Here is a 21,683-nt window from a genome sequence, read left to right on the forward strand (position 1 = left end):
TTGCTGAATAACCTCCAAAGAGCGCTTCAATTCTTGAGCAGAGCATTGACGACGTGATGAACTCGGAGCTGGCGAAGGTCGGTATAGGTCTGACCGGTGCCCAAAAAGTAGATGGGCAGGCCGGTAGCCGAGGTGGTGGTGAGGGCGGTGCCGACCTTGTCGTCGACGGTGTCCCACTTGGTCAGCAGACTTCCGTCCAAGCCACGAGGGTTGCTGACTCCACTAAAGTCCTTCATAGCACCGTCGAACTTGGTGATCTGGTCCACGGCCTCGTTTCCGACAAGTGCCTCGCCGACAAAGATGATCTTGTCGGGGCGGTTGACGGCGACGAGCTTGGCGAGGGCTCGCATGAGCGGTTCGTTGTCCTGCATGCGTCCTGCCGTGTCGATGAGCACGACGTCGAAACCTTCTGCCTTTGCATAGGAGAGCGCATCCTTGGCGATACCGGCGGCATCCTTGCCGTAGCCGCGCTCGTACAGCTCAATGCGTCCCTTTTGCTCGTCGAGAGCGATGCCATCGACGCGAAGCTGGCCGAGGTTGCGCACGTGCACACGTAGCTGCTCCACCGCACCGGCTCGGAAGGTGTCGCAGGCAGCGATGAGCACGCGCATGCGATTCTGCAGAAGCCAGAAGCACACTTTGGCGAGGTTGGTGGATTTGCCCACACCGTTGACGCCGACAAAGCAGATCGAGTAAGGGTCGGGCTTGCTGGCCAGCTCTTTGTCCTTGGCACTCGTGGCGAGAGCAAGCGAAGAGGCGGCCGCAGATCGTTGTCGCTTTGTCGCAATCTCGAGCAGGATATCCGTACTGGACTTGGGCGTGAGGATGCGAGTGATGGCCTCTTCGAGTGCCTTCTTCACCTCGGCCTTGACCGAGCCGAAGCTGCCGAGGTTCTTTCCGACGAGGTTGCGCTCCACGCTGTCACAGAGGCGCTGGGCGACATCGGCGGCAACGTTTTTGCTCTGGAGATGCGAGGCCATGGCGGAGAGTGCGGGCGCGAGATCCTCTTTAGTGAGTGTCTTGGCGCCCGTCAGACGCGAGAAGAAGGATGCTCCCGATGACGAGGCTGATCCGATGCGCGAGAGGAAGCCTGCCGACTTGGAGGATGCGGATGCCGCAAGATCGCCCTCTTCATCTTCGTCGTCTTCGTCGTCTTCGTCGTCGTCGTCGTCCTCTTCGTCTTCCAAGACGTCGGCGATCTCGTAGACGCCGTCGGAGCGCTTGGTGCCCATGCTCTTCTCGTCGATCCAGCTGTCGAGGCCGGCTGCAACGTCTGCATCCTTCTCGGGGGCGCCGCTAAAGTCGAGAGCAGCCACCTGCTGTGCGCTGACGCTGCGGCTGCCGTCCCACTTGCGCATCTCCTTGGCTGCCTTGGTCTTCTTCCCGCCGGGCGACTCGGTACCGCTCGCATGTCCTGGTGTGCCCGGTGCGCTGCCGCCGTTGGAAGCCGAGATGCCTGAGGTGCTCTTCTTGCCGCGAACGACGCGTCTGCCGCCAGGACTGGCTTCGAGCTTGAGTCGGTTCTTTAAAGCTTCGACGCTCTTTGCAATGTCTGCCGAGTCCTTGCCCTCCTTGATCGACTTTGGAGTGTCGAGGCCGCTCTCCTTGTCTGAGGCATCGGCCGCTTGTGCTTGGTTGGTGATGCCCTTCTTCTCGCCGAGCACGCCCTTGCGCTTGGACTGAGCGGCGGCCTTTTCCAAGCTCCTGAGCGTCTTGGAGAAAATATCGTCCCACTCCTTGAGGGCAGCGCTGAACTCGAGGCGCGCGCTCTCCGGTAGAGTGGCGGCCTTGGATGTGCCAGAGGCGACAGCGCTCTTGGAGGAGAGGGCGAGTTTGCGGACGAAGGAAGCGAAGAGGTCGGTGAAGAGTGATCGGACGGTATCGAGGAGCTCCTCAATGTAAGAAAGCTGGAGGATGCGCTGGTAGACGACGACAAAGGTGAGGTCGAGCTCGTTGGCAAATGTCCAACGGAGAGTGTATCCATCCTTGTCGAACTTGTGGTCTGCGGTGCGCTGCTCGAGGAAAGCCTGCTTGATGAGAGCATTGACAGGATTCGCCGATGCGTCGGCACTGCTCAAGGCCGGACTGAACGTCTTGGACCAGAGGACCAGACCATCTGCGCAAGGGGTGAAGGCAAGCAAGGCGGTAAGCAGGTATCAGTGGCGCTGAACTGCAAGGGAGGAGCGATGCTTGTGTGTGCAGGAAGCTTACTCTTGGTGAAGATGGTAAAGTGGTCCAGCATGATGGGCAAAACGCACGACGAGATGCCGGTTCAGTGGTGGTGGATGGCGAAGGGCGGTGGGTAGGATGGTGGCGGCGGCGACTGGAAGTAGGCTCGTTCGCAGAGCGTGGGGGTCCAAAATGGTCGTCGCGGGGTGGAGTCTTGCCGATGCGCATCGGTCATCAAGTGATCGGCTGCCCGATTCATCGGTCGGTCTGGCTGCTCCACTTGAGCGCCATTTTTTTGGGTTCTCGGCGTCAAAGTCAAAGAATCTCCGGGACACGGCTTGCGAGGGACTGCTTTGCCGTTCCTCTCAGCCTTTCATTACTTTCATTACCCTCGCTCTCTCTCTCTGACTGACACCACATTCCACGCAGCTGCGCTCTCTTCTCGTTTCGCTCCGAACACACGACCAGGGGTCAGAAACAGTCTCATGGGTCGATACGCCGTGCTGGTGTCGGGGCCTGCGGGCTCTGGCAAGTCGACGTTCTGCTCCGCCCTGATCGCCCACGCGCAATCGCTGGGCCGCAACGTGCACCTCTTCAACCTGGATCCTGCTGCGGAGCGATTCGAGTATCAGCCGAGCATCGACATCAAGGAGCTCATCTCGCTCGAAGACGTGATGGAAGAGATGAACCTCGGGCCGAATGGAGGTCTCATCTACTGCTTCGAGTAGGTATCCATCGTTGAGCGGGCGCAATGCATGAAGCGGAAGCATGGCTTACTGACACAAGGTCTTCTTGTCTTCTTTACGCCATCATAGATACCTGTTGGACAACCTCGACTGGCTCGACGACGAGCTCGGAGAGTTCAACGACGACTACATCATCATCGACTGTCCTGGGCAGATCGAGCTGTACACGCACTTTCCCATCATGTCGAGGCTGGTCAACATCCTGTCGGTGCAGTACAACTTCCGCATCTGCGCAACGTACCTGCTCGAGGCGCAGTTCATGGACGACAAGACCAAGTACTTTGCCGGTGTCCTGAGCGCCATGAGCGCGATGATCAATCTCGAAGTGCCGCACATCAACCTGCTCAGCAAGATGGACCTCGTCGAAAAGGGCGAGATTGGTGCCGAGGCCAAAAAGGGTCGCCGAAGAGAGATGGAACGCTACCTCGATCCGGATCCGCTGCTGCTGATGGACGAAGTGAACTCGCGAACGAATCCCAAGTTCCACTCGTTGAATCAGGCGCTGGTGCAGCTCATCGACGACTTTAGCATGGTATCGTTCATGCCGCTGGACAGCACGGATGAAGATTCGGTAGGCACGATCCTGTCGCACATCGACAACGCGGTGCAGTATGGAGAAGACGAAGAGCCCAAGGAGCCCAAGGACATGGACGAGGGCGATTTCCAAGCTGCCTGAGACGGGTCCCGCACCAAGCTTTCACTCATCGATTGTATTTGTATCCCCTGCAATGACTGCGCATATCTTGACATCATATCACTGCTGTGTCTTGCTTTCTTCGAGCAGTGAGATTGCTGGGCCGATTCATGTGCAAGCATTGCGGAAAGCTTCATGTCGTTAGGCCGACGATTCGAGCTTTGTGGGGGTGTGCGAAAACCGCCTGAACTGTTAAGGTGTAGAAAATTACACTTGCGATTTGCTTTTCCGCTTTTTTACCCGCTCGTGTGAGAGCTGCAAGGCTGAGTCGGAGCTGTTCAGCCTCCACGTTGCTGCATCGGCGGTGCCTGGCAGGCTCAGGCTCGGTGGCAAGAGGGGGAACTCTTCAGGGTCGAGACGGCGGCTGCTGCTGCTGCTGCTGCTGCACGGAGCTGATGCGCGCGCCTCGCAGCCACGCTAAAAAAAGGATGCAGGGTTGCGGCCTCGACTGAGCTCATGAAGTCAGGCGCCGATGGCCTCACCGCTCGCCAGCGGCTGCCGCTTCTCCACAACTGCATGTCTGCCTTTCAGCCCGCACGTCCGCAGCTCTGCGACTTGCTACTCTCACCCCACCATCCTTCGTCGCGACCATCACCTCCCCTCTCCCTAAGGTCAAACTCTGGCTTGGCCTTGGCGTTCCTTGTAGCACTGTCTTTGTGCGGCTTCTACCTGCCCATTCTTCTGTCACCGCTCCAGCCTTAGAACCAGGACCTCGCCAGGACCTCGCCAACATCACGCCATCCCCTGGCGCTGGAGCGCTGTCGTTCCTGGACATCATGGCTCGCAACCGCAGGCGAGATCGCCGACCAGCACTGTCGCTTCAACGTGTTGCCACCCTCTCGCTCGTGGCGTTGTCTGCCACTCTTCCTACCGTCCACGCCGCCACCCAGCCCAAGGATTCTGGAGCCGCCGTTCCTCAACCCAGTCTCAACCCGACTGCTTCGATCGCGCAGGCAGTCTCGCGCACACGCAGGCCATGGCTCAGCGCTGCCAAGGATCGTGTCGTCGACTCGGTCTCGCGTTTCCTCTCGCACGCACTCCCCGATCCCCGCTACTTCTCTTACGACCTGGACCAATTCGACGAAGATCAGATGCCGTACGATGACCGCCTTCCTCTCGATTCCGGCAGCATCCTCGACGGGCCTGGCCTCAACTGGGGTGGCAGCACCCTCGAGGTGGTCCGCTCACAGGCCATCTTCCTCACCCGCTCGGCTGCTTTCGGTCCGCGCGTGACGGACGACCTTGGCCTCAAGGGCTTCCTCCTTCCCATCTCGGATTTCTACAAGGTCCCCAAGGACGCGACATTTTTCACATCGGACGCAAGCGGCGATCCAATCCACGCATGCCCGTACAAGGGTGGTCCCGGATCCAAACGCGACGTCCTGCAGCACAAGTACGAAGACGAGGACGACCGCAGGCTCTACTCGGCATTCTATCCCGACTCGCAGGCCCAAACTCCCTTCACCTGGACACATGAAGCAGAAGGAGGCTCGGAAGGATCGACCAAGCCGCCGCACAACTGGATCGCGCTCGTCCAGCGCGGAGGCGGGTGTGGATTTGCCGACAAGGTTCGCGTGGCGCAGGAACTCGGCGCCATCGCGGTGGTCGTGGGCGACGCTCCCAGCCCCAGCTGGCACGGCGGTCGTTCAGGTGATCCCAACGAGGAGGGCGATCCTGGCCTCAGCGGCAAGCGACTCATCACCATGTTTGCTCCGGGCGACACGAGCGACGTGCACATCCCGTCGACGTTTGTCACCCGACCCAGCTACCTCGATCTGGAGCGGCTCATTCAGGAGACAGAAAAGGACCAGGACGACTGGCAGAAGCAGCATCCTTCGCAGCACGGTCCCGACGGTGCTCCTGCCACGCGCGGTCTCGAGATCGTCATTAGCAAGGACGACCTCGTGTGGGAGTGGCCGTTGATCGATTTCGGCATCCTTTTACTGCTGCTGCCGAGCTTCATGACGGTGATTACCATCATTGTGCACCGCATCCGCATGGTGCGTCAGAGGCGCAAGGAGCGTGCGCCCGAGCTCGTGGTGCTGGGCCTGCCGTGTCTCATCTGGCGTGGCAATGGACAGCCGTGGGAGAAAGTTGAAGGCGCCGATGTGGATCCTGGTCCGGGCAACGGTGGAAGTGACGATGCTTCGGCCTCGAGGCCGTTTGCTGCGGATGATCTCGAGTCTGGCCGGGCGGGGGAGACGATTCCGCTGCTGGCGGAGGACGAGAATGGAGCTGGGCCGTCGCAGCGCACGGCGGTGGTGGAGACGCGGCCGGTGAATCCGGCTTCGGTGCTGCCGCCGGGACGCACGTATTTTAGCACGGACGAGTGTGCGATTTGCCTGTGCGACTTTGTCGACGGCGACCGCGTGCGCGTGCTGCCGTGTGGACACATCTTCCACCGCCAGGAGGTGGACGATTGGCTGGTGCGCGTCAAGAAGCTCTGTCCCATCTGCAAGCGCGACATCACTGTGCCCATCCCACCCGCCCCACCCGTGGGCGTAGCGACTGGAGTTAGCTCACCGACTGCGGTCGATGGGGCGGCGGTGGAGCCGACGCAGGCCGAAGGCGTCGCAGCGGCACAGGAAAATCCGGCGGATCAGAGCATCGACTTAAGCCAGCATCTCGCACAGGACCATGACCACGACCAGCCCTCCAACGGACGCCAGGTCTAGCAGCCGGCGTTTTCGCAATGCATTTGTTCACCGCTCACGCCCACTTCCGTTTTACGACTGTGCTCAATGTTGGCGCGGAATCAAAGTGCTGAGAATGCGGTCGTTGAGATTAAGTCAAGGAATTTTTGGATCACGTCGAGAAGAAGTGGACGTGTGTGTGTGCATCTAGAGGAGGGCTTCGAGGGCGGCGATGACGGCGTCACCGACGTCCTTGGAGCCGTGCTTGCCGCCGAGGTCGGCGGTCCTGAGTTCGTGGCCGCCAATGTCCTTGGCGTCGAGCACCTTCCTGACGGCAGCCTCGACCTTGTCTGCGAGCTCGGGCTGGTGGAGCGAGTAGCGGAGCAGCATGGCGGCGGAGAGGATGGTGCCGACGGGGTTGGCGATGCCGCGGCCGGCAATGTCGGGCGCCGAGCCGTGGATGGGCTCGTACAGACCGTTGCATCTGCTCTTGCCATCCGGCAGGCCCGAGAGCGAAGCCGAAGGCAGCAGACCGAGCGCACCGGGGATGACGGACGACTCGTCGGACAGAATGTCGCCAAACATGTTCTCGGTGAGCACGATGCCGTTGAGCTTGCGAGGGTTCGAGACCATGACCATCGAGGCCGAGTCGACGAGCTGGTGGTCAACGGTAATGCCCTGCGATGCAAACTGGGTGTCTACGGTATCCTGCACCACCTTGCGCCACAGACGCGACGTGGCAAGCACGTTGGCCTTGTCGATCGAGTGCAGCGGCGCGGGTGGCGACGACTGGAGCGCGAGGTACGACGCGAGCTTGGTGATGCGCTCCACGTCGAACTTGTTGTACACCATGGTGTCGTACGCCGCACCGTCGGACGAAGGGTCGTCCAGGTTGGCCTCCTGGCGGTCGCCAAAGTAGAGACCCTTGACGAGCTCGCGCACCACGATGAACGACACGCCCTTGGCCACCTCGGGCTTGAGCGGCGAGTGCGAGAGCAGCGACTCGGAGGGGAAGAGGCACGGACGGATGTTGGCGTACAGGTCGAGCTCCTTGCGCAGCGCCAGAAGACCCTGCTCCGGACGCACCTTGCCGACGCCCCACTTGGGACCACCGACGGAGCCTAGTTTGGTCAAAGCAAACGCAAGAAAGGAACAATTAGCATCGAGGGTGCAACGGACGGACACGCCAGGATTCGTCACTTACCCATGAGGATGGCATCTGCGGTCTTGCACGCCTCGAGCGTGTCGTCCGGCAGCGGCTTGCCGGTCGAGTCGATGGCGGCGCCGCCAAAGTCAAAGGGCTTGAGGTTGATGGAGAAAGAGTCGCTCTTGGACGAGATGAGCTCGAGCACGCGCGTGGCCTGCTCGACGACCTCGGGGCCGATGCCGTCACCGGGGAGGACGACGACGTTGTAGGTCTGCTTGCTCATGTTGGCGCGTGTGATTTGGATGTGAGGGGGAAAGTCAACGGGTGTAGATGGTGGTGGAATACTCAGGAGCTCGGCCACCGGTGGGGGTCTCTCTCCTTTGCGCCTTGTGTGGAGCGGTGGGGCGGCCGTGACTCAGAGCGCTCTCTGCTCTGGTTGGCTGCCGCTTCGCGTGACTTCCCGGGATCTAATCACTGCCCACGGTGCGGTGGCTGGAGTGGGCTTTATCTGAGCGGCGGCAGGCGGCACTCCCGTGGGCAGTTCTTCCAACCATGCAGATCGGCGACCCAGAATCGGCCGAAAAAGCCACCCGATAAAAGATCGATCGATTGACAAGTGGAGCAAAAGGGCTCGCTGCAGCGCCTGAGCCCTTGACCTCGCAATGAGTTGGGCACCGTATCCCGCATCTTAACCTCTCGCCGCTTCCCACTCGCAAGTCTCGAGCGACACTCACCAGCATGTCGAGCTCGGCCAAGAAGGAGGCGATCCTCCGCGACTTTCGACAACTAACCAGAGCCACCCCGCAAGATGCACATCGCATCCTAAAGGCGCACGGCTACCGCCTCGAAGCCGCCACCAACGCCTTTTTCAGCGACGATCAAGCGCAGCTCAACGCCCTCGCATCCTCGAGCACGCTCGACAAGAAGACGGAGCGCGAGGTCACCCAACGTCTCAATACGCTCTTTGACCGCTTCCGCGCCGCTGCCGAGGAAGACGACGACGACGACGACGAAGATGCGGAAGCCAACGGGGCCAGGGCGGCCGAGGATCCGGACGTGATGAGCATCGGTGGCGCGCTCAAGATGTGCGAAGCGCTCGAGGTGAGCCCGGAAGATGTAGTGTTCCTGCCGCTGTCGTTCTACCTGCGCTCTCCGTCGATCGGCACGTTTACGCGCACCGACTACGTGGCGGGCTGGAAGATGCTCGACCTGTCAGACACGCTCGAGAAGCAAAAGAAGACGATCGAAAAGCTGCGCCAGGAGCTGCTCGAAAACAAACCGCTGAGGCTTGAGCGCGTGGCGCAGGAGAAGGCCGATCCCGCCACCGCCTCGTCGGCCAACAAGGGGCTGTACGAAAAGGTGTACGAGTACACGTATGCTTTTGCGCGGCAAGAAGGACAGAAGAGCCTGGCACTCGAGAATGCACTCGCGTTCTGGGACCTCATCCTGCCAGCGTCGCCGACCTTCAAGAAAGAGGGGAGCGACGGCACGTTTACACAGCACCAGCTGGACTTGTGGAAGAAGTTCTTGTCCGAACACACGGGCGGCCGCGCGGTCAGCAAGGATACATGGACGCAGTTCCTCGATTTCACCAGGGAGATCAACGCCGACTTTAGCAATCACGACTTTGACGGTAAGCATCCATGCCCCCCGCAGCTCATCGAAGGATATTTGCTGATGCTCTTTGTGCCTCGGCATTTGCAGCGGCTTGGCCATCGGTCATCGACGACTTTGTCATGTGGGCCAAGGACAACATGGCAGCCGACGGCATGGACACAAGTTGACCCTCGTCGTTTACCTCATCCGACATCTGTCTCGGACCACGCAACACTGACCTGCGCGAAAATCCAACAGCATCAATCGAGAAGCGTGCAAAGACAAGCATCACAATCACACATGCAAGTGAGAGGAGCCATTGAGGAAAAAAAAGTGATTGGATCTGGAGTGGAGAATTACATGTCACCTCTGCGAACGAAGGGGATGCCCATACCGGAGAGCAGAGCCCTTGCCTTTTCGGACGCCTTTCGGCCGCGCTGGTTTGTGATGCAGTCGATCTGGAATCCGAGCGGTCGGTTCGGGTACTGGTCGAGGTTGATTTCGATCTGCGGGAACAGCGGGATGGCCTCGGGATGCATGCCCAGACTCACCACGCCGCTCATGGCCGCCGGCGATGCAGGTGGCTGCGATGCAGGAGGCAGCGGGAATCCCGCAAAGCTCCTCAGCCTCGGCAGAACAAAGGTCGAGAGCACCTCGAGGAACTCGTGCGCCACCGGGCCGGGCAGGATCGCCTTGACACCCACCGGCATGCCCGGACGGAGCTTAAAGCTCGCCACGCCCGATTTGGCACGGATGATCTCGATGCGACCTCGGGATGCGCCCGAGCCGGATGCTGGCGATGCCGCCGCAACGAGCGACGGATCGGACAGACTGCCCTCGACCGACAGTCCGGTGATGGCGCGCATCTGGGCGATGAGCGGCACCAAGGCGTGCTTGTTGGCAATCGCGTCCTTCGAGAAGCACGTCAGAATCACCTTTTCCAGCCGTGGGATCTGCGTCACCGTGTTCTGCACGGGGAGCGGCTTGGTGAGCGGTTGCAGGCGGCGGTTACCACGCGCCGGGCGCTGAGGACGGTTGACCGAGTACGGGCTTTCGGCGTCCCACTCGCGCTGGCGGTCTTGTGCATCCGCAGACGACGAAGCACGCGTCTCTGCATCGAGATTGGCTGCAGCATCGTACGTCATGTACAGCAGGTCGGATGCCAGCGTGGTGCGGTAGTGTTCCTGGTATCGGTTGAGCTGCGTCGGTCCGATGACCACAGGGTGCGGGCGCAGCGATGTGCGTGCCGACTTGGCAGCCGTCGAGAGTGCGCGGGACGACGAAGAGGCGCGTGCGGAGCGCGAAGCGGCTCGCAGCATGTTGACCGTAGTCACTGTTGTAGACGTGTTCATCGTGTGCGCCGCCAGCGAGGATTGATGGTGAAGAAGCAGGTTGCCTGGCGCCGGTTGGGAGCGAAGAGAAAAGTGCACTCGGCAGCGCTGTGGTGATCCGACTTTTTCTTGCGTCCCGATCCCAGGCCTTCTCGACGATTTCTTCTCAACTCGCTCTTCTTGACTCGGACGAGAAGCCCCAACTCCACCCTGCTCGAGCCCGCTCCACCTGCACATCGCATCGCCAACACCATCTCTGGACGCTTCCCTTTCGACTTTGTCATCGCTCTTTCTCGATCATCACGCACGAACTCACGACGAGCCCGGACGAAGTATCTTTGAGGAATCGCATACGATGGCCGAAGTTTCGTCGACACCAGCGGCGCCCGCGCCCGTCGGATCCGTGACGGAGCCATTCGACCTCATCCGCCTCTCCATCTCGGAACGCGTGTACGTCAAGCTCCGAGGTGACCGTGAACTTCGCGGCACCCTGCATGTAAGTCGACCCGGCCACCCTTCAACGATCAAAGTTGTCCAACGGATGCTGACGAGACTTGGTGTTGTGCGGGAACAGGCATACGATGGACACATGAACTTGATCTTGGGCGATGTCGAGGAGACCATCTACGTGGTCGACATCAACGACGAGACTGGACACGAAACTGTGCGCGTAAGTTTCGTACACGACGAAGCTCGGCGCAAAAGACAGTCACTGAACCTTCGTACTTTTCGATTCATCGCCATTTCGCAGGTGGTCAAGCGCCAAAGCGAGATGCTCTTCGTGCGTGGTGATAGCGTCATCCTCGTAAGTGTCCTGCATCTTGGTCTCGCCATCGCTGCGAAACGTGACCCCACACTGACCCTCAATCTCGCCGTGCCATCCCGCTACTCAACCAGGTCTCGCCTCCCTCAAGCACTTGATGCGCCTCCTCCCCCTGCCGCCTCTTCGCTCTGCCTCTGTATTACTACTTCCACCCAATCCAGCCCTCTTGCAAGCGCACCAACACACTCGCACAACCACAAGGAGTAGGTTTTCGAAACCGTAGATTTGACCGTCGAGATCAGGGAATGCCTAAGAGTACAAAGTGAGAGAGATGCGGGGAGTGTTAATTGCGCCCCGCCGCGCACATCAAATCCAGGTATATAAGGTGACTAGAACGGAACCGAGCGGAAAGAGTCAGGGCTGTGTTAAGTGCGGCCCTGCGCGCTAATACAAGTCGAACGGCCGAGGCCGTCGACGGCGGATATACAGAGAGAAGAGAGAGTGCGGGCAGTGTTAAGTGCGGCCCGACGCGCAGGTATGCTGGGAAGGAAAGAGACCGTGAAAAGCGAGAATGCGATGGAGATGCAGATGCAAAAAAAAGACGGAGACCGAGACATAGATGCCGGTCGAGGCCAGAGCCAAGGACGGCGGGAGAGGTTGGTGACGCGCGGATCGTATCGAAGATCCGCTCGCGGGTATAATGGTTCCATGCACGGTGCATGCACGATGCAGGAACGGCGAGACCACCCTAGCCGCCGCTCAGCCTGGCACGCGTCGCAGCGCAGCTACGTGCGTGTGCAGGTCGAGCGCACATTTACTCGAGGTTGCTCGGGTAGATGTGCGTGGTGGGGTCGATGGTGGTCTCCTTGATGGTGCGGGCCGAGACAAAGCGGTAGAAGATGGAGATGGAGCCGGCCTTGTCGTTGGTGCCCGAGGCGCGCGCACCGCCGAAGGGCTGCTGGCCGACGACGGCACCGGTGCACTTGTCGTTGTAGTACATCATGCCCGAGGCGTTGCGCAGCAGGTTGCTGGCGCGGATGAGCGCGTAGCGGTCGGCCGAGAAGATGGAGCCGGTGAGCGCGTACTCGGTGGTGGAGTCGATGAGCTCGCACGTCTGCTCAAACTCCTCGTCGGGGTAGGCGTAGACGGTGATGACGGGGCCGAAGATCTCGTTGACCATGGTAACCGACTTGGGGTCCTTGGTCTCGATCACGGTGGGCTGGACGTACCATCCCTTGGAGTCGTCGCCCTGGCCACCGCAGAGCACCTGGCCGCCCTCCTTCTTGGCGGCCTCGATGAGGCCCATGATCTTCTCAAACGAGTGCTTGGCGATGACGGGACCCATGAAGTGCTTGAACTCGTGCACGGGGCCGACCGAGATCTGGGCGATCTGGTCGAGCAGCTTCTGCTTGAACTCGCCCTCCCACATGGACTTGGGCACGTACAGGCGCGAGAGTGCCGAGCACTTCTGGCCCTGGTACTCGAACGCGGCGCGGATGGACTGGGTGACGGCGGCGTCGACGTTGGCCGACTTGTGCACCATGTGGAAGTTCTTGCCGCCCGTCTCGCCGACGATGCGCGGGTAGCCGCGGTACTTGTCGAGGTTGTTGCCGATCTGCTTCCAGAGCTGGCGGAAGACGTGGGTGGAGCCGGTGAAGTGGAGGCCGGCGAACTCGCGGTGGTTGATGGCGGCGCCGACGATCTCCTCGGCGGGGCCGGGGACGAACTGGATGACGCCGTCGGGAAGACCGGCCTCGCGGAGGATCTCGTAGGCGACGTAGTTCGAGTAGATCGACATGGGCGAGGGCTTCCAGACGACGACGTTGCCGACCATGGCGGGCGCGCAGATGAGGTTACCGGCGGCGATGGCGAGGAAGTTGAAGGGCGAGACGGCGAGCACAAAGCCCTCGAGCGGGCGGTACTCGGTGCGGTTCCAGGTGTTGGCCGAGCACTCGGGCGGCTGGGTCGAGTAGAGCTCCTGGATGTACTTTGCGCTGAAGCGGAAGAAGTCGCAGATCTCTGCGGCGGCGTCGATCTCTGCCTGCCAGACGTTCTTGCCCTGGCCGAGCATGGTAGCGGCGAGCACCTTGTATCGGTACTTGGATGCGATGAGGTCGGCCGCCTTGAGGAAGATGGCGGCACGGTCGTTCCAGGGCATGTTCTCCCAAGCGGTCTTGGCCTTGAGGGAGCCCTCGATGGCCTTTTGGACGAGCGCCTCGTCGGCCTCGTGGTAGTTGCAGAGGATCTGCGAGTGGTTGGACGGGTTGGGCTGCTTGCTGACCTTGCCGGTCTTGATCTTTTCGCCGTTGATCACGACGGGCACCTCGAAGGGACCGGCGGCGATCATCTCGTCGACGGCCTGCTGGAGCTTGATGCGGTCCTCGCTCTTGGGCTCATAGTTGCGCATGGGCTCGTTCTTGATGGGCGGCAACGAGAAGAGGCCCATCTGGGGCGCCTGAGGTACGGAAGCCATTTTTGTGAGTATGTGTGTGTGTGTGATGAGGGGGAACGACGGACGAAAGGAAACCGGGACAGGGAACGGGAAAGTGCAGGGGATGATGGTTGGGGGGGGAGATGCAGATCTGGGGATCTGGTCGCAATTTATGGTGACGGGCGAAAGGGGGGAAGGGCGACAAGTGGGCGCTTCCAATGAGGAGCCGGGCAGGTGCGGTGCTCGAGATACGAAGCTGGTTGGCGTGCATCCGCGCAGGGTCATCCGACCAACGAGGCCAACGCAGCGGACGAGCGCTCGGCACATGCACGGCTCAACTCTTTCCTTCCCGCGAAAGTGCAAATTTCCTCTGCCCTTCAGGAATCCGGCGGGCGTGGCGCGCGTGGGGCTCGGTGGGAAATTCTTCGGATGTGAGTCAGAGAGAGAGGAAAAAAGCAGAGCCTGACTCTGCGCAGAGTGACTGCAGCAGCGTTATCGCGCAAGTTTCCTGTCTTCGCGTCACAATAATAGGCGGAGCGGAGCAGCTCGATTTCTCGGGTTTTGACCGAGAATGCTCCGTCGCTCCTTGACTGCACAGTCGAACACCTCTGCCCTCATCGAAGCTCGGGGGGATGTTCGGCCATACCGTCGCATTGGATCACGGCGATCGTACGTTTTCAGCCGTGTCATCTCATCGTCACGGACAGGTCTTGAGACGAAATGGGTTGGTTCCGGACTCATCGGTGGGGCTATTTGCAGGGGCACGCGAAATAGCCGGTCAAGTTGCCACGGCCACCTTCTAGCCTTGGCGCCGCTTCCCCTCTCCCGCTGTCACTGCGAGGAGCGCGCTGGGCCGATTGAATAGCCTGCTGGCTGCCCTCTTTGACAGGCGCATCGAACACTCAGTCGTGATTTCACAAAATCCTCACAGACGCACACATGCTGAGCTACAAGTTGAGAGAGAAAAAGAGTGTCCATTCAACGTCCAGCAAAGAAGCTGCGTGTGCGGTACTGGCGTGCGATGCGTTGCGACTCTGTCATGGCTGCTTTCTCCTTCTCCTTGACTTTGCGATCTGCAGTGGTGGCTGCGCTGTCTTCGCTCTGGCGCCTAGCTGGGCCGCTGCCGAGACCAAAGAGCTTCGAGAGGCGCTTGGCGCCTTTGCTTTGCGTGCGGGGCTCCGGGCCGCTGGCTCTTGTATCGTCATAGACCATGTCCCTTGGCACTTGTGTAGGTGCCGCCCCAGCTCGTCGTCGAGGGAGCGCGTCGCTGGTGACCGAGTCGGCGTCCTCGTCCGTGGTGTCGGACAGCACCGATTCGGCGTCTCGAACAAAGCCAGGTAGCGGCATGGCGAGCATCTCCTCTTCGCGGTCCGGGCGTGCTTGGCGCTTCTGTTCGAGCCAATCGCGCATGGGGTCCGAGGACGCTTCGAAGGCCGCTGATACATGCGCATAGCCCCCACGCGCCGCAAACACCGCCACCAGACTAGCCAACGCCAGACCCGCGTCAAAGATGTCCTCCTCGTCTGAGCTGTCGTAGGCAAACGAGCCAATCCGTGTCGTCGGATCCACCTCGATGCTGATGCCGTAAGCCCTCGAGGTGGTCGGAACCGCCTTTCTGAACTCGCCCACCTGTACTTCGCTCTCGCCCACGCAGCGCAAGAGCGCCAGCGCATGCTTGTCCATCTTCCACACGAAGCGCGATCCGTCCTTGAGAATGAGGTGCCAGTCGTGCTTGAACAGCCGATGCCCCGCGTGCATGGTGGCGAGGATACCCGAGCCGCGCCTGAAATCGTAGCTGTTCTTCATGGCTTCTTGGCGCACCTCCCAGCCCTGTCGGCCCAGCTTGCTCTCCCGTCTGTCTTTTTTGGTGACGTCTTGGCTGCTGGGCGCGAGGTCCGTCAACACCGCTTTCCAACCGGCCACCTTGCGCGGAACACGCACACCGTAGCGTGCGGATCCGCTTCCCGACACGCGGAAGCCGGGCAGCTTGTCGTCCTCAAACAAGTCGTATGTCGCGAATGTGGAAGGTTGTAGATGCTCTGCTGGGGTCTCTGGTGTGTGCACAGGAATGCTCGGTTGGGGTTGAGAGCTGCTGGCCCAGGATCGACGGGCATGGTCATCGCGCGACAGTGATGGACCAAGGTCACCCTGCTGGGCGAGGTTGTGTGACTGCCGACTTTGTGCTGTGGAAGTGCTCGTATGTACCGCCGGGTAGCTGGGTTGGTGCTGATCGCTTGGGGCATGAGAGGCTGTATGGCCACTAGCTGGGCTCGTCGTATACGCCATGGCGGAGCTCATAACGTTGAGGTTTTGCTCGACTGAACCAGCAATAGGGCTAACAGACGGAATCGACTGTGCATCGTCTTGCTTCGGTAATGCGAGGATGTGTCTGGCGTCCTGAGGTGGAGCTGCCTCGTTCTGTGCCATACTATGTGCTTCTGCATGTGCATTGGGTGCCAGCGTCTGCAACTGCGCACCAGTGAGCTGCACTGATGTTCTGCGATCGAATGCGGCCAAATCGCTATGTTCGTGGCCAGCCGTCTCGGACTCGATCGCCTCTGGTCGCTCTGAAGCCGTCGGCTGCTGAACCCACGGAAACAGGCCGCTGAAGCCCTTCGTAAGCGACGGGTCGAAGCCCAGATCGATCTGCGGAGGAGTCTCGGGTGACATTGCTCGACTGCCTGCCGAACTGGATGCTCTCGACTCCATGCGCGTCGTTTCGTGCAGCACCGACATCCTTGTATCCTCGACCAGGTCAGAGTCGTCGTGATCGTGGTATCAAAGAACCTTTGAGCCAGGAGGACAAGCTCGTGTGGGGATGCAAAGAGGTGGGGCCCTGAGCTTCATCTGCACCTGCGGCACCTGCGGGACATGCGGCAACAACTGCGCAGCCACACAGCCAGGGTGGCAGGGACTCCATTGCCAGCCTCATCGGCGAATAAAACCTCGACACTTGCATCCCTACGCCCACCTCCGCCGTTTCGCCTTTGCGCCGGCGAAGGAGGAGCAAACGGCGTATGACAGCATTTGCTCTCGCAAGGCCGAAGCGGCCTTCGGCGTATTTTTAAGCACTGCCATCTTTGGGCTTTCCGCGTGGTCTTGCACTTCGCCACACAGCCTTGGAGAACCCTGCATACATCTGCCGCTGTCTCGCCCCGAAAGAAAAAAATCCGAACGCCTTCTCCACAAGCCCCCGAATCTCAACCCGACCGATCCAACGCTGGCGCCCTCACACGCTGTTCACCGCACGATTGCTGAAAGAACGCATGATTGAACGAATACTACAGATGATGAGGAACAGAAACAAGACAACGCGCAGACGCAGTTCAGCGCGATCTGGAGGTACCCTTGCCACGCTTGCCGGCAAAGAGCCACTTGGGCTTCTTCTCCTTGATCGCACGGTCCGACTCGCCTGCCTTGGCGTGCCAGTTGCCGGGACGCAGCGCGAGCTCGCGCAGCTTCCTCGCCTTTTCGAGCTGCTCCGAGTCCTTGAGACCCGCCAGCTGGCGGTCGCTCGCCGAGACACGCGCGGGGCCGGCACGCGCACTCACGTGGCCACCCGATCGGTTGACAGGAGCCGTGGTGGACGACAGCAGCCTGCCGCCGACATTGCTCTTGCGCGCCTTCCTCGAGGCACTCGTGTCGGCCTCCTCGGTGTCCATCTCCTCGTCCTCCTCGTCGTCCTCCCACGACGCCTCCTCGTCGTCCTCGTCCATCTCCTCGTCGTCGTCGCCAGCACCGGAGCGCTTGCGCTTGCCCGTCAGGCCCTTGGCCTTGGCCAGCATCTCGGCGCGCGCAGTGACGCTGCTCGGGTCCACGCCAATCTCGCGCATGCGCTCGGCCATCTGCGAAAGCGTGCGCTCCTGGAACTTGCGCGGCACGCGCGCCTGGTTCTTGATCATGCTGCGGTCCTGCGCCGCCAGCTTGGCCTTGTGCTGGCGCTCGCGGATCGCCGCCGCCGCACTCCGGATCGCTTCCTCCTCTTCGTCGACCATGGATCCCTCGTCGTCGCTCTCGGCGTAAAAGCCCTCGGCCTCGAGCTTCTCCTCCTCGCGCTCCAGCGCATCCAGCTTGTCCAGGATGTCCGGGTCCACAAAGTCGGCGATGTTCTTGCCCTCGTAGATCTCCGGAATGTGGTCGTACTTCCAGTCGTCGTTGGCGAGCATGTAGTCGCGCTTGATGTCGATGTTGAACACGCCCGCGCCGCCGTTCTCCTCCTGCTCGTCGCGCAGCGTCTTGCGGCGCTCGGGGTCCTTGGCATCGTACTTCTTGATCGAGCCGTTGGCGATCGCCTCGGGAATGTACGCCGTACGCTCCACGTCGTCACGCGACTTGGGCTGCGCCACGTGCAGGCGGTTGAGCACGGCGTTGATCTTGCTGCCCTTCATCTTGGACTCGACACGCGACGCCAGCAGCACGTCACACGCCAGGTTGCGCGTCTCCATGACACCCTCGTCGGTATATGTGCTGAGCTCCGTGAGCTGTACCTTGCCCTCGGACTCGTCGATGATGCTCTGCACCAGCGCCGCGCGCTCCGGCTCGAGGTCCGCCAGCCTCTTGGCGTCGGTCTTGTTGATAGCCAGGATGCACGGCTTGTTGGCGAACAGAGGCTTAATGCTGTTGAACAGCTGCACCTGTGCCTCGACCGTGTAGCCGCACTGTTCCGAGAGGTCCATAAAGTAGAGAACGGCAGCGCGAAGATGGGCGAGCGCCGTGATGGACTGCATCTCGATCGTGTTCATCTCCTCGAGCGGGTGGTCGAGGATACCGGGCGTGTCGATGACCTGCCATCGGAGGTACTTGTAGTCCATGTGACCCACGAAGAGCGACTTTGTTGTGAAGGCGTACGGCTTGACGTCGACGTCGGAGCGCGTCACCTTGTTGATGAAGCTCGACTTGCCCACGTTAGGGTATCCGCAGATGAGCAGCGTGCGTGTGCTAGGGTCGATGGGCGGCAGACGCGACATGTGCTGGCGCACCTGCTCGAGGTAGGCCAGCGGGTCCTTCTGGCGCTTCATGATGGTGGCCATGCGACCGAGCGCAGCGCGCTTGAGCTGCTTGCATCGGTAGAGCGAGTCGCCGAACTTGATGAGGCGGATGTAGTCCTTGGACACCTGCTCGATGAGGTGCTTGGCGGTGTTGAGCTGACCGAGCGCAAGTTTGTAGTGGTTCTTGTCGTACAGCACATTGAGCAGCGACGAGACAAAGGGGTGGAGGTTGTCCATGATAGGGAACTCCTTGAGAATGGCGTCGAGCTTCTCGGCAAACGCATCCTTGGTGAACATGACCTTACGCATGTAGAACGAGCGGATACGCGTGATCTTCCATCCTGGATGCACGACCGTGGGCGTCTTTCGCTGGGTCTTGGAGAGGACAATGTCCAGGAAGTCGCTAGCGGTCGGAACCGGCGCGATGGGGGTTTTGATCGTCGCCATCTTTGTGAGTCAGGACTGGGAGCGAGACAGAGATTGTCGATGCGAGTCGGGCGCTGCGAGGTAGCAGGCTGAAAGAGAAGGTCGCAAGGGAGGTGCAGAAGACTGATTCTGCTGCGGACCTAGCTGCTTATTTGAGGTTCGACTTTGGATAGTCGAGCGTGGCTTGTGGTGAGCCAAACGGTCGGCAGTGAGGTAACGAGCTCCTTGATGCTTCGTACCGATCTTGTCTGTCCAACTCCGTAGTGTTCAGAAGTAGGAGTGGGTGGATGGCTGGCAAGGAGAGAAGAGGAGCAGGTTGCGAGAAGCCAAGCCAGCCAAAGTTGCAGCCACTCGAGGTTGGCCCTCAGCACAGCGAGGGAGGCAAAAAAGGGCACAACTGCAGCTGGGCGGCGGCGCGGCGAATCCCAAAATTTTCTCAAAAAAAAGGAACTTCACTCCTCCTCACCCTGCGGCTGAACCCACTTCGCGGCGCTATCTGCTCGAAAAGAAAAAAATTCTGAGGAAAGTGTGGACCCTTCACCGGGACTCGGAGACCGCCTCTTGACAGCCGCTGGCCGTTGCCGCCGTCAGCCTCCCGTGCGAGATCTGGTTGACGCTCTAACAACGCGGCACCGAGCGTCCGCTTCCGCCATCCCACCATCATTCAAGCCAGAACATGGTCGTGACGCCCAGCCATGGCTCGTCAAGGACAGACACTTGGTCACAGACACTTCAAGACAGGCCCCTCCCCATTCTAAGCATGTTTCTTCATTCAGCGCAACGACACCAGACCAGCACGTCAGAGTCATGACGAATCCTTGTTGACAATCTAGAGGGACGAGAGAGCACATGCGCATGGGAATCGGATACACGCAGAAATGATGAAGCGACTGAGGGAGAAAAGAGGGAGGAAAAGGATCGATGGAGCCTACGGCCACACTCGTTCCGTACGCCTCTATCGCACATTCTACTTGACGGGCTTCTTGGCGACCTTGAGGATCTGGCGGGTCCAGACCTCAAAGTAGTCGCGGAAGTAGAAGAGGAGCGCCTGTGCAAGCACCGCCTTGGTGATCTGTGCCTGCATGCCTTGGTACCAGCCGCTGATGCCCTGCTCCTTGGCGATCTGGGTGAGGCAGTCGATGGCGCTCGTGTAGCGCGTGTTCTTGGCCTGCAGGCGGATCTTGCTGAGGATGTAGGGGAAGGTGACGACGGTGGCGAGCGTCTTGGAGAGCGCACCCACGAGGAACGACTTGCCCGGCGTCATCTTGCCGTCCACCGAGGTGGCGAGGATGATGGTCTTGACGCGCTCGAAGACGCCGTAGGTGATGGCCGGGTTGACGGTGAGCACGAGCGAAGGCTTGAGGCCGCGCCAGAGGCCCGTGATACCGTCCTCCTTGAGAATGTCCTTGGCGACACCCGTGAAGCTTTCGTCGACGGGCTTGCCGTCCTTGGCGGTCTCGGAGGTGGCGAGCTGCTGCCTCGTCGCAATCACAGCGACGGGGATGGTGAAGATCTGCGCGAGCGCACCGGCGATGGCACCGAGCACAAGCTCGGCAGCCGTGCTCATGATCGCCACGCCATTGGCACTTCGCTTGGCCAGACGGTTCTGGTAGAGCGTTCGTACGGTCGAGTACCAGTAAAAGTAGGCAAAGCCGGTGGTGAAGGTGTTGACCATGCTGGCAGCAAAGCCCTTGTACAGGCCCATCGCACCCTCCTTGCTGTGGATGATGTGCAAGATGCCCTTGATCATGCCGGCATTCTTGGGCACGGTGACGATGGTCTTGGTCGGGTCCTTGGGGTCGCGGACCTCCTTGCCTGCGGTCACCGCAGAGCTCTGGCCGGCCTGGATGCGCGTCTTGACCGTGTCGAGCGGGTAGATGACTGCATTGGAGAAGACACCGCCGAGTGCGCCGGCGAGCGCCTGTCCGAACGGCGTGAGCGGTGCTTCAGCCATTGTGTCTATGTGGTGTAGTGGGCGAGTTGCTGGCAAAGTATGAGGGGAGAAAGGGTCGGTGAGCCGTGCGAGCTTAGTTGCGTGCGGCTAGGATCCTCGAGGCGGGGTGGTGAATGGTCAGGAATGAGTCCGCAGTAATGTCCAGATGCGAATGCCAATAGAGACGCTTTGATGCCCTTGAGCAACGGAAGAGTGTCGAGCGAAGACGAAGCTGTGCGGTTTCGTCCAACGATGGTGGTCGTGCAGTGAATTCGAAACAGAAGCGACGTCGGCCTGGGCTGCGACGTTCACGGTCTTTGTCTTGGGCTCCGAAGCGCTCGTGAAGGGGGCCGCTGTGGTGGAATGGCTGGCAGGGGTGGGAAGAGGTGGGAAGGGAAGATGGACGATAAGATGTCAGTGGTGACACCAAGGCTGGCTTCGGCGGGGACTATGCGTTGCGTCAGTAGGCGCGCGAAGATTCCGGCAAAGGCGATTCCTGGCGGGACACTGGGCCAAGAGCCAGTCGGTCGGTGCTGGATGCATCGGCAGCAAATCCGCTCGCGTCCGTTTGTACCGGAGGGGCCACGGCAAACCCGGACTGGACGAGACTGCGTTACGCAGAGCCGACTCTGCCTCAAAGCGCCAGCCGGTTAACTGGGGCCAGTCCAAGCCGTAGCCGGTGCTGGGGTGAATCACCACCAGCTGCACGCTTGAACATGCATGAGATCCAGCGGTCAACGAGGCGCTCGGGCGGTTGGCCTGTGTGTGGAGCCCTTCCGATGCTGCCCTTTTTTCGTTTTGGCGTGAATTGTCACTCAACTCGCAC

At 60.6% G+C, this 21,683-nt stretch overlaps 11 protein-coding genes across 11 annotated transcripts; 4 read left to right on the forward strand and 7 right to left on the reverse strand.

Annotated features, from left to right (window-relative positions):
- Window positions 1-26: 26 nt before the first annotated feature.
- PAN0_004d2172 (signal recognition particle binding protein) lies at window positions 27-2,242 on the reverse strand (the record flags this gene model as incomplete). Its single annotated transcript, XM_014802117.1, has 2 exons — window positions 27-2,116; window positions 2,212-2,242. The coding sequence occupies 2 exons, from the start codon at window positions 2,240-2,242 to the stop codon at window positions 27-29; spliced, it is 2,121 nt and encodes a 706-aa protein (XP_014657603.1).
- Window positions 2,243-2,654: 412 nt separating this feature from the next.
- PAN0_004c2173 (GPN-loop GTPase 3 like protein) lies at window positions 2,655-3,591 on the forward strand (the record flags this gene model as incomplete). The annotated part of the gene is made up of 2 exons (XM_014802118.1): window positions 2,655-2,893; window positions 2,985-3,591. The coding sequence occupies 2 exons, from the start codon at window positions 2,655-2,657 to the stop codon at window positions 3,589-3,591; spliced, it is 846 nt and encodes a 281-aa protein (XP_014657604.1).
- Window positions 3,592-4,385: 794 nt separating this feature from the next.
- PAN0_004c2174 (transferrin receptor ectodomain, apical domain-containing protein) lies at window positions 4,386-6,284 on the forward strand (the record flags this gene model as incomplete). The annotated part of the gene is made up of 1 exon (XM_014802119.1): window positions 4,386-6,284. The coding sequence occupies one exon, from the start codon at window positions 4,386-4,388 to the stop codon at window positions 6,282-6,284; it is 1,899 nt and encodes a 632-aa protein (XP_014657605.1).
- Window positions 6,285-6,449: 165 nt separating this feature from the next.
- Window positions 6,450-7,672, reverse strand: PAN0_004d2175 (3-isopropylmalate dehydrogenase; the record flags this gene model as incomplete). The annotated part of the gene is made up of 2 exons (XM_014802120.1): window positions 6,450-7,363; window positions 7,447-7,672. 2 exons carry the CDS (start codon window positions 7,670-7,672, stop codon window positions 6,450-6,452), a joined length of 1,140 nt encoding a protein of 379 aa, XP_014657606.1.
- A 455-nt stretch (window positions 7,673-8,127) lies between these two features.
- PAN0_004c2176 (defective in Cullin neddylation protein 1) lies at window positions 8,128-9,173 on the forward strand (the record flags this gene model as incomplete). The annotated part of the gene is made up of 2 exons (XM_014802121.1): window positions 8,128-9,022; window positions 9,094-9,173. The coding sequence occupies 2 exons, from the start codon at window positions 8,128-8,130 to the stop codon at window positions 9,171-9,173; spliced, it is 975 nt and encodes a 324-aa protein (XP_014657607.1).
- A 168-nt stretch (window positions 9,174-9,341) lies between these two features.
- On the reverse strand, window positions 9,342-10,304 carry PAN0_004d2177 (60S ribosomal protein L7, mitochondrial precursor; the record flags this gene model as incomplete). The annotated part of the gene is made up of 1 exon (XM_014802122.1): window positions 9,342-10,304. One exon carries the CDS (start codon window positions 10,302-10,304, stop codon window positions 9,342-9,344), a length of 963 nt encoding a protein of 320 aa, XP_014657608.1.
- A 367-nt stretch (window positions 10,305-10,671) lies between these two features.
- Window positions 10,672-11,346, forward strand: PAN0_004c2178 (u6 small nuclear ribonucleoprotein; the record flags this gene model as incomplete). Its single annotated transcript, XM_014802123.1, has 3 exons — window positions 10,672-10,812; window positions 10,891-10,986; window positions 11,068-11,346. 3 exons carry the CDS (start codon window positions 10,672-10,674, stop codon window positions 11,344-11,346), a joined length of 516 nt encoding a protein of 171 aa, XP_014657609.1.
- Window positions 11,347-11,893: 547 nt separating this feature from the next.
- On the reverse strand, window positions 11,894-13,552 carry PAN0_004d2179 (delta-1-pyrroline-5-carboxylate dehydrogenase; the record flags this gene model as incomplete). Its single annotated transcript, XM_014802124.1, has 1 exon — window positions 11,894-13,552. One exon carries the CDS (start codon window positions 13,550-13,552, stop codon window positions 11,894-11,896), a length of 1,659 nt encoding a protein of 552 aa, XP_014657610.1.
- A 936-nt stretch (window positions 13,553-14,488) lies between these two features.
- Window positions 14,489-16,246, reverse strand: PAN0_004d2180 (uncharacterized protein; the record flags this gene model as incomplete). Its single annotated transcript, XM_014802125.1, has 1 exon — window positions 14,489-16,246. The coding sequence occupies one exon, from the start codon at window positions 16,244-16,246 to the stop codon at window positions 14,489-14,491; it is 1,758 nt and encodes a 585-aa protein (XP_014657611.1).
- A 590-nt stretch (window positions 16,247-16,836) lies between these two features.
- On the reverse strand, window positions 16,837-18,945 carry PAN0_004d2181 (GTP binding protein 4; the record flags this gene model as incomplete). Its single annotated transcript, XM_014802126.1, has 1 exon — window positions 16,837-18,945. The coding sequence occupies one exon, from the start codon at window positions 18,943-18,945 to the stop codon at window positions 16,837-16,839; it is 2,109 nt and encodes a 702-aa protein (XP_014657612.1).
- A 946-nt stretch (window positions 18,946-19,891) lies between these two features.
- PAN0_004d2182 (mitochondrial carrier) lies at window positions 19,892-20,878 on the reverse strand (the record flags this gene model as incomplete). The annotated part of the gene is made up of 1 exon (XM_014802127.1): window positions 19,892-20,878. One exon carries the CDS (start codon window positions 20,876-20,878, stop codon window positions 19,892-19,894), a length of 987 nt encoding a protein of 328 aa, XP_014657613.1.
- Window positions 20,879-21,683: the final 805 nt, after the last annotated feature.

This window comes from Moesziomyces antarcticus (assembly GCF_000747765.1).
Source record: "Moesziomyces antarcticus DNA, scaffold: scaffold_v10004, strain JCM 10317, whole genome shotgun sequence".
NCBI lineage: Eukaryota > Fungi > Basidiomycota > Ustilaginomycetes > Ustilaginales > Ustilaginaceae > Moesziomyces > Moesziomyces antarcticus.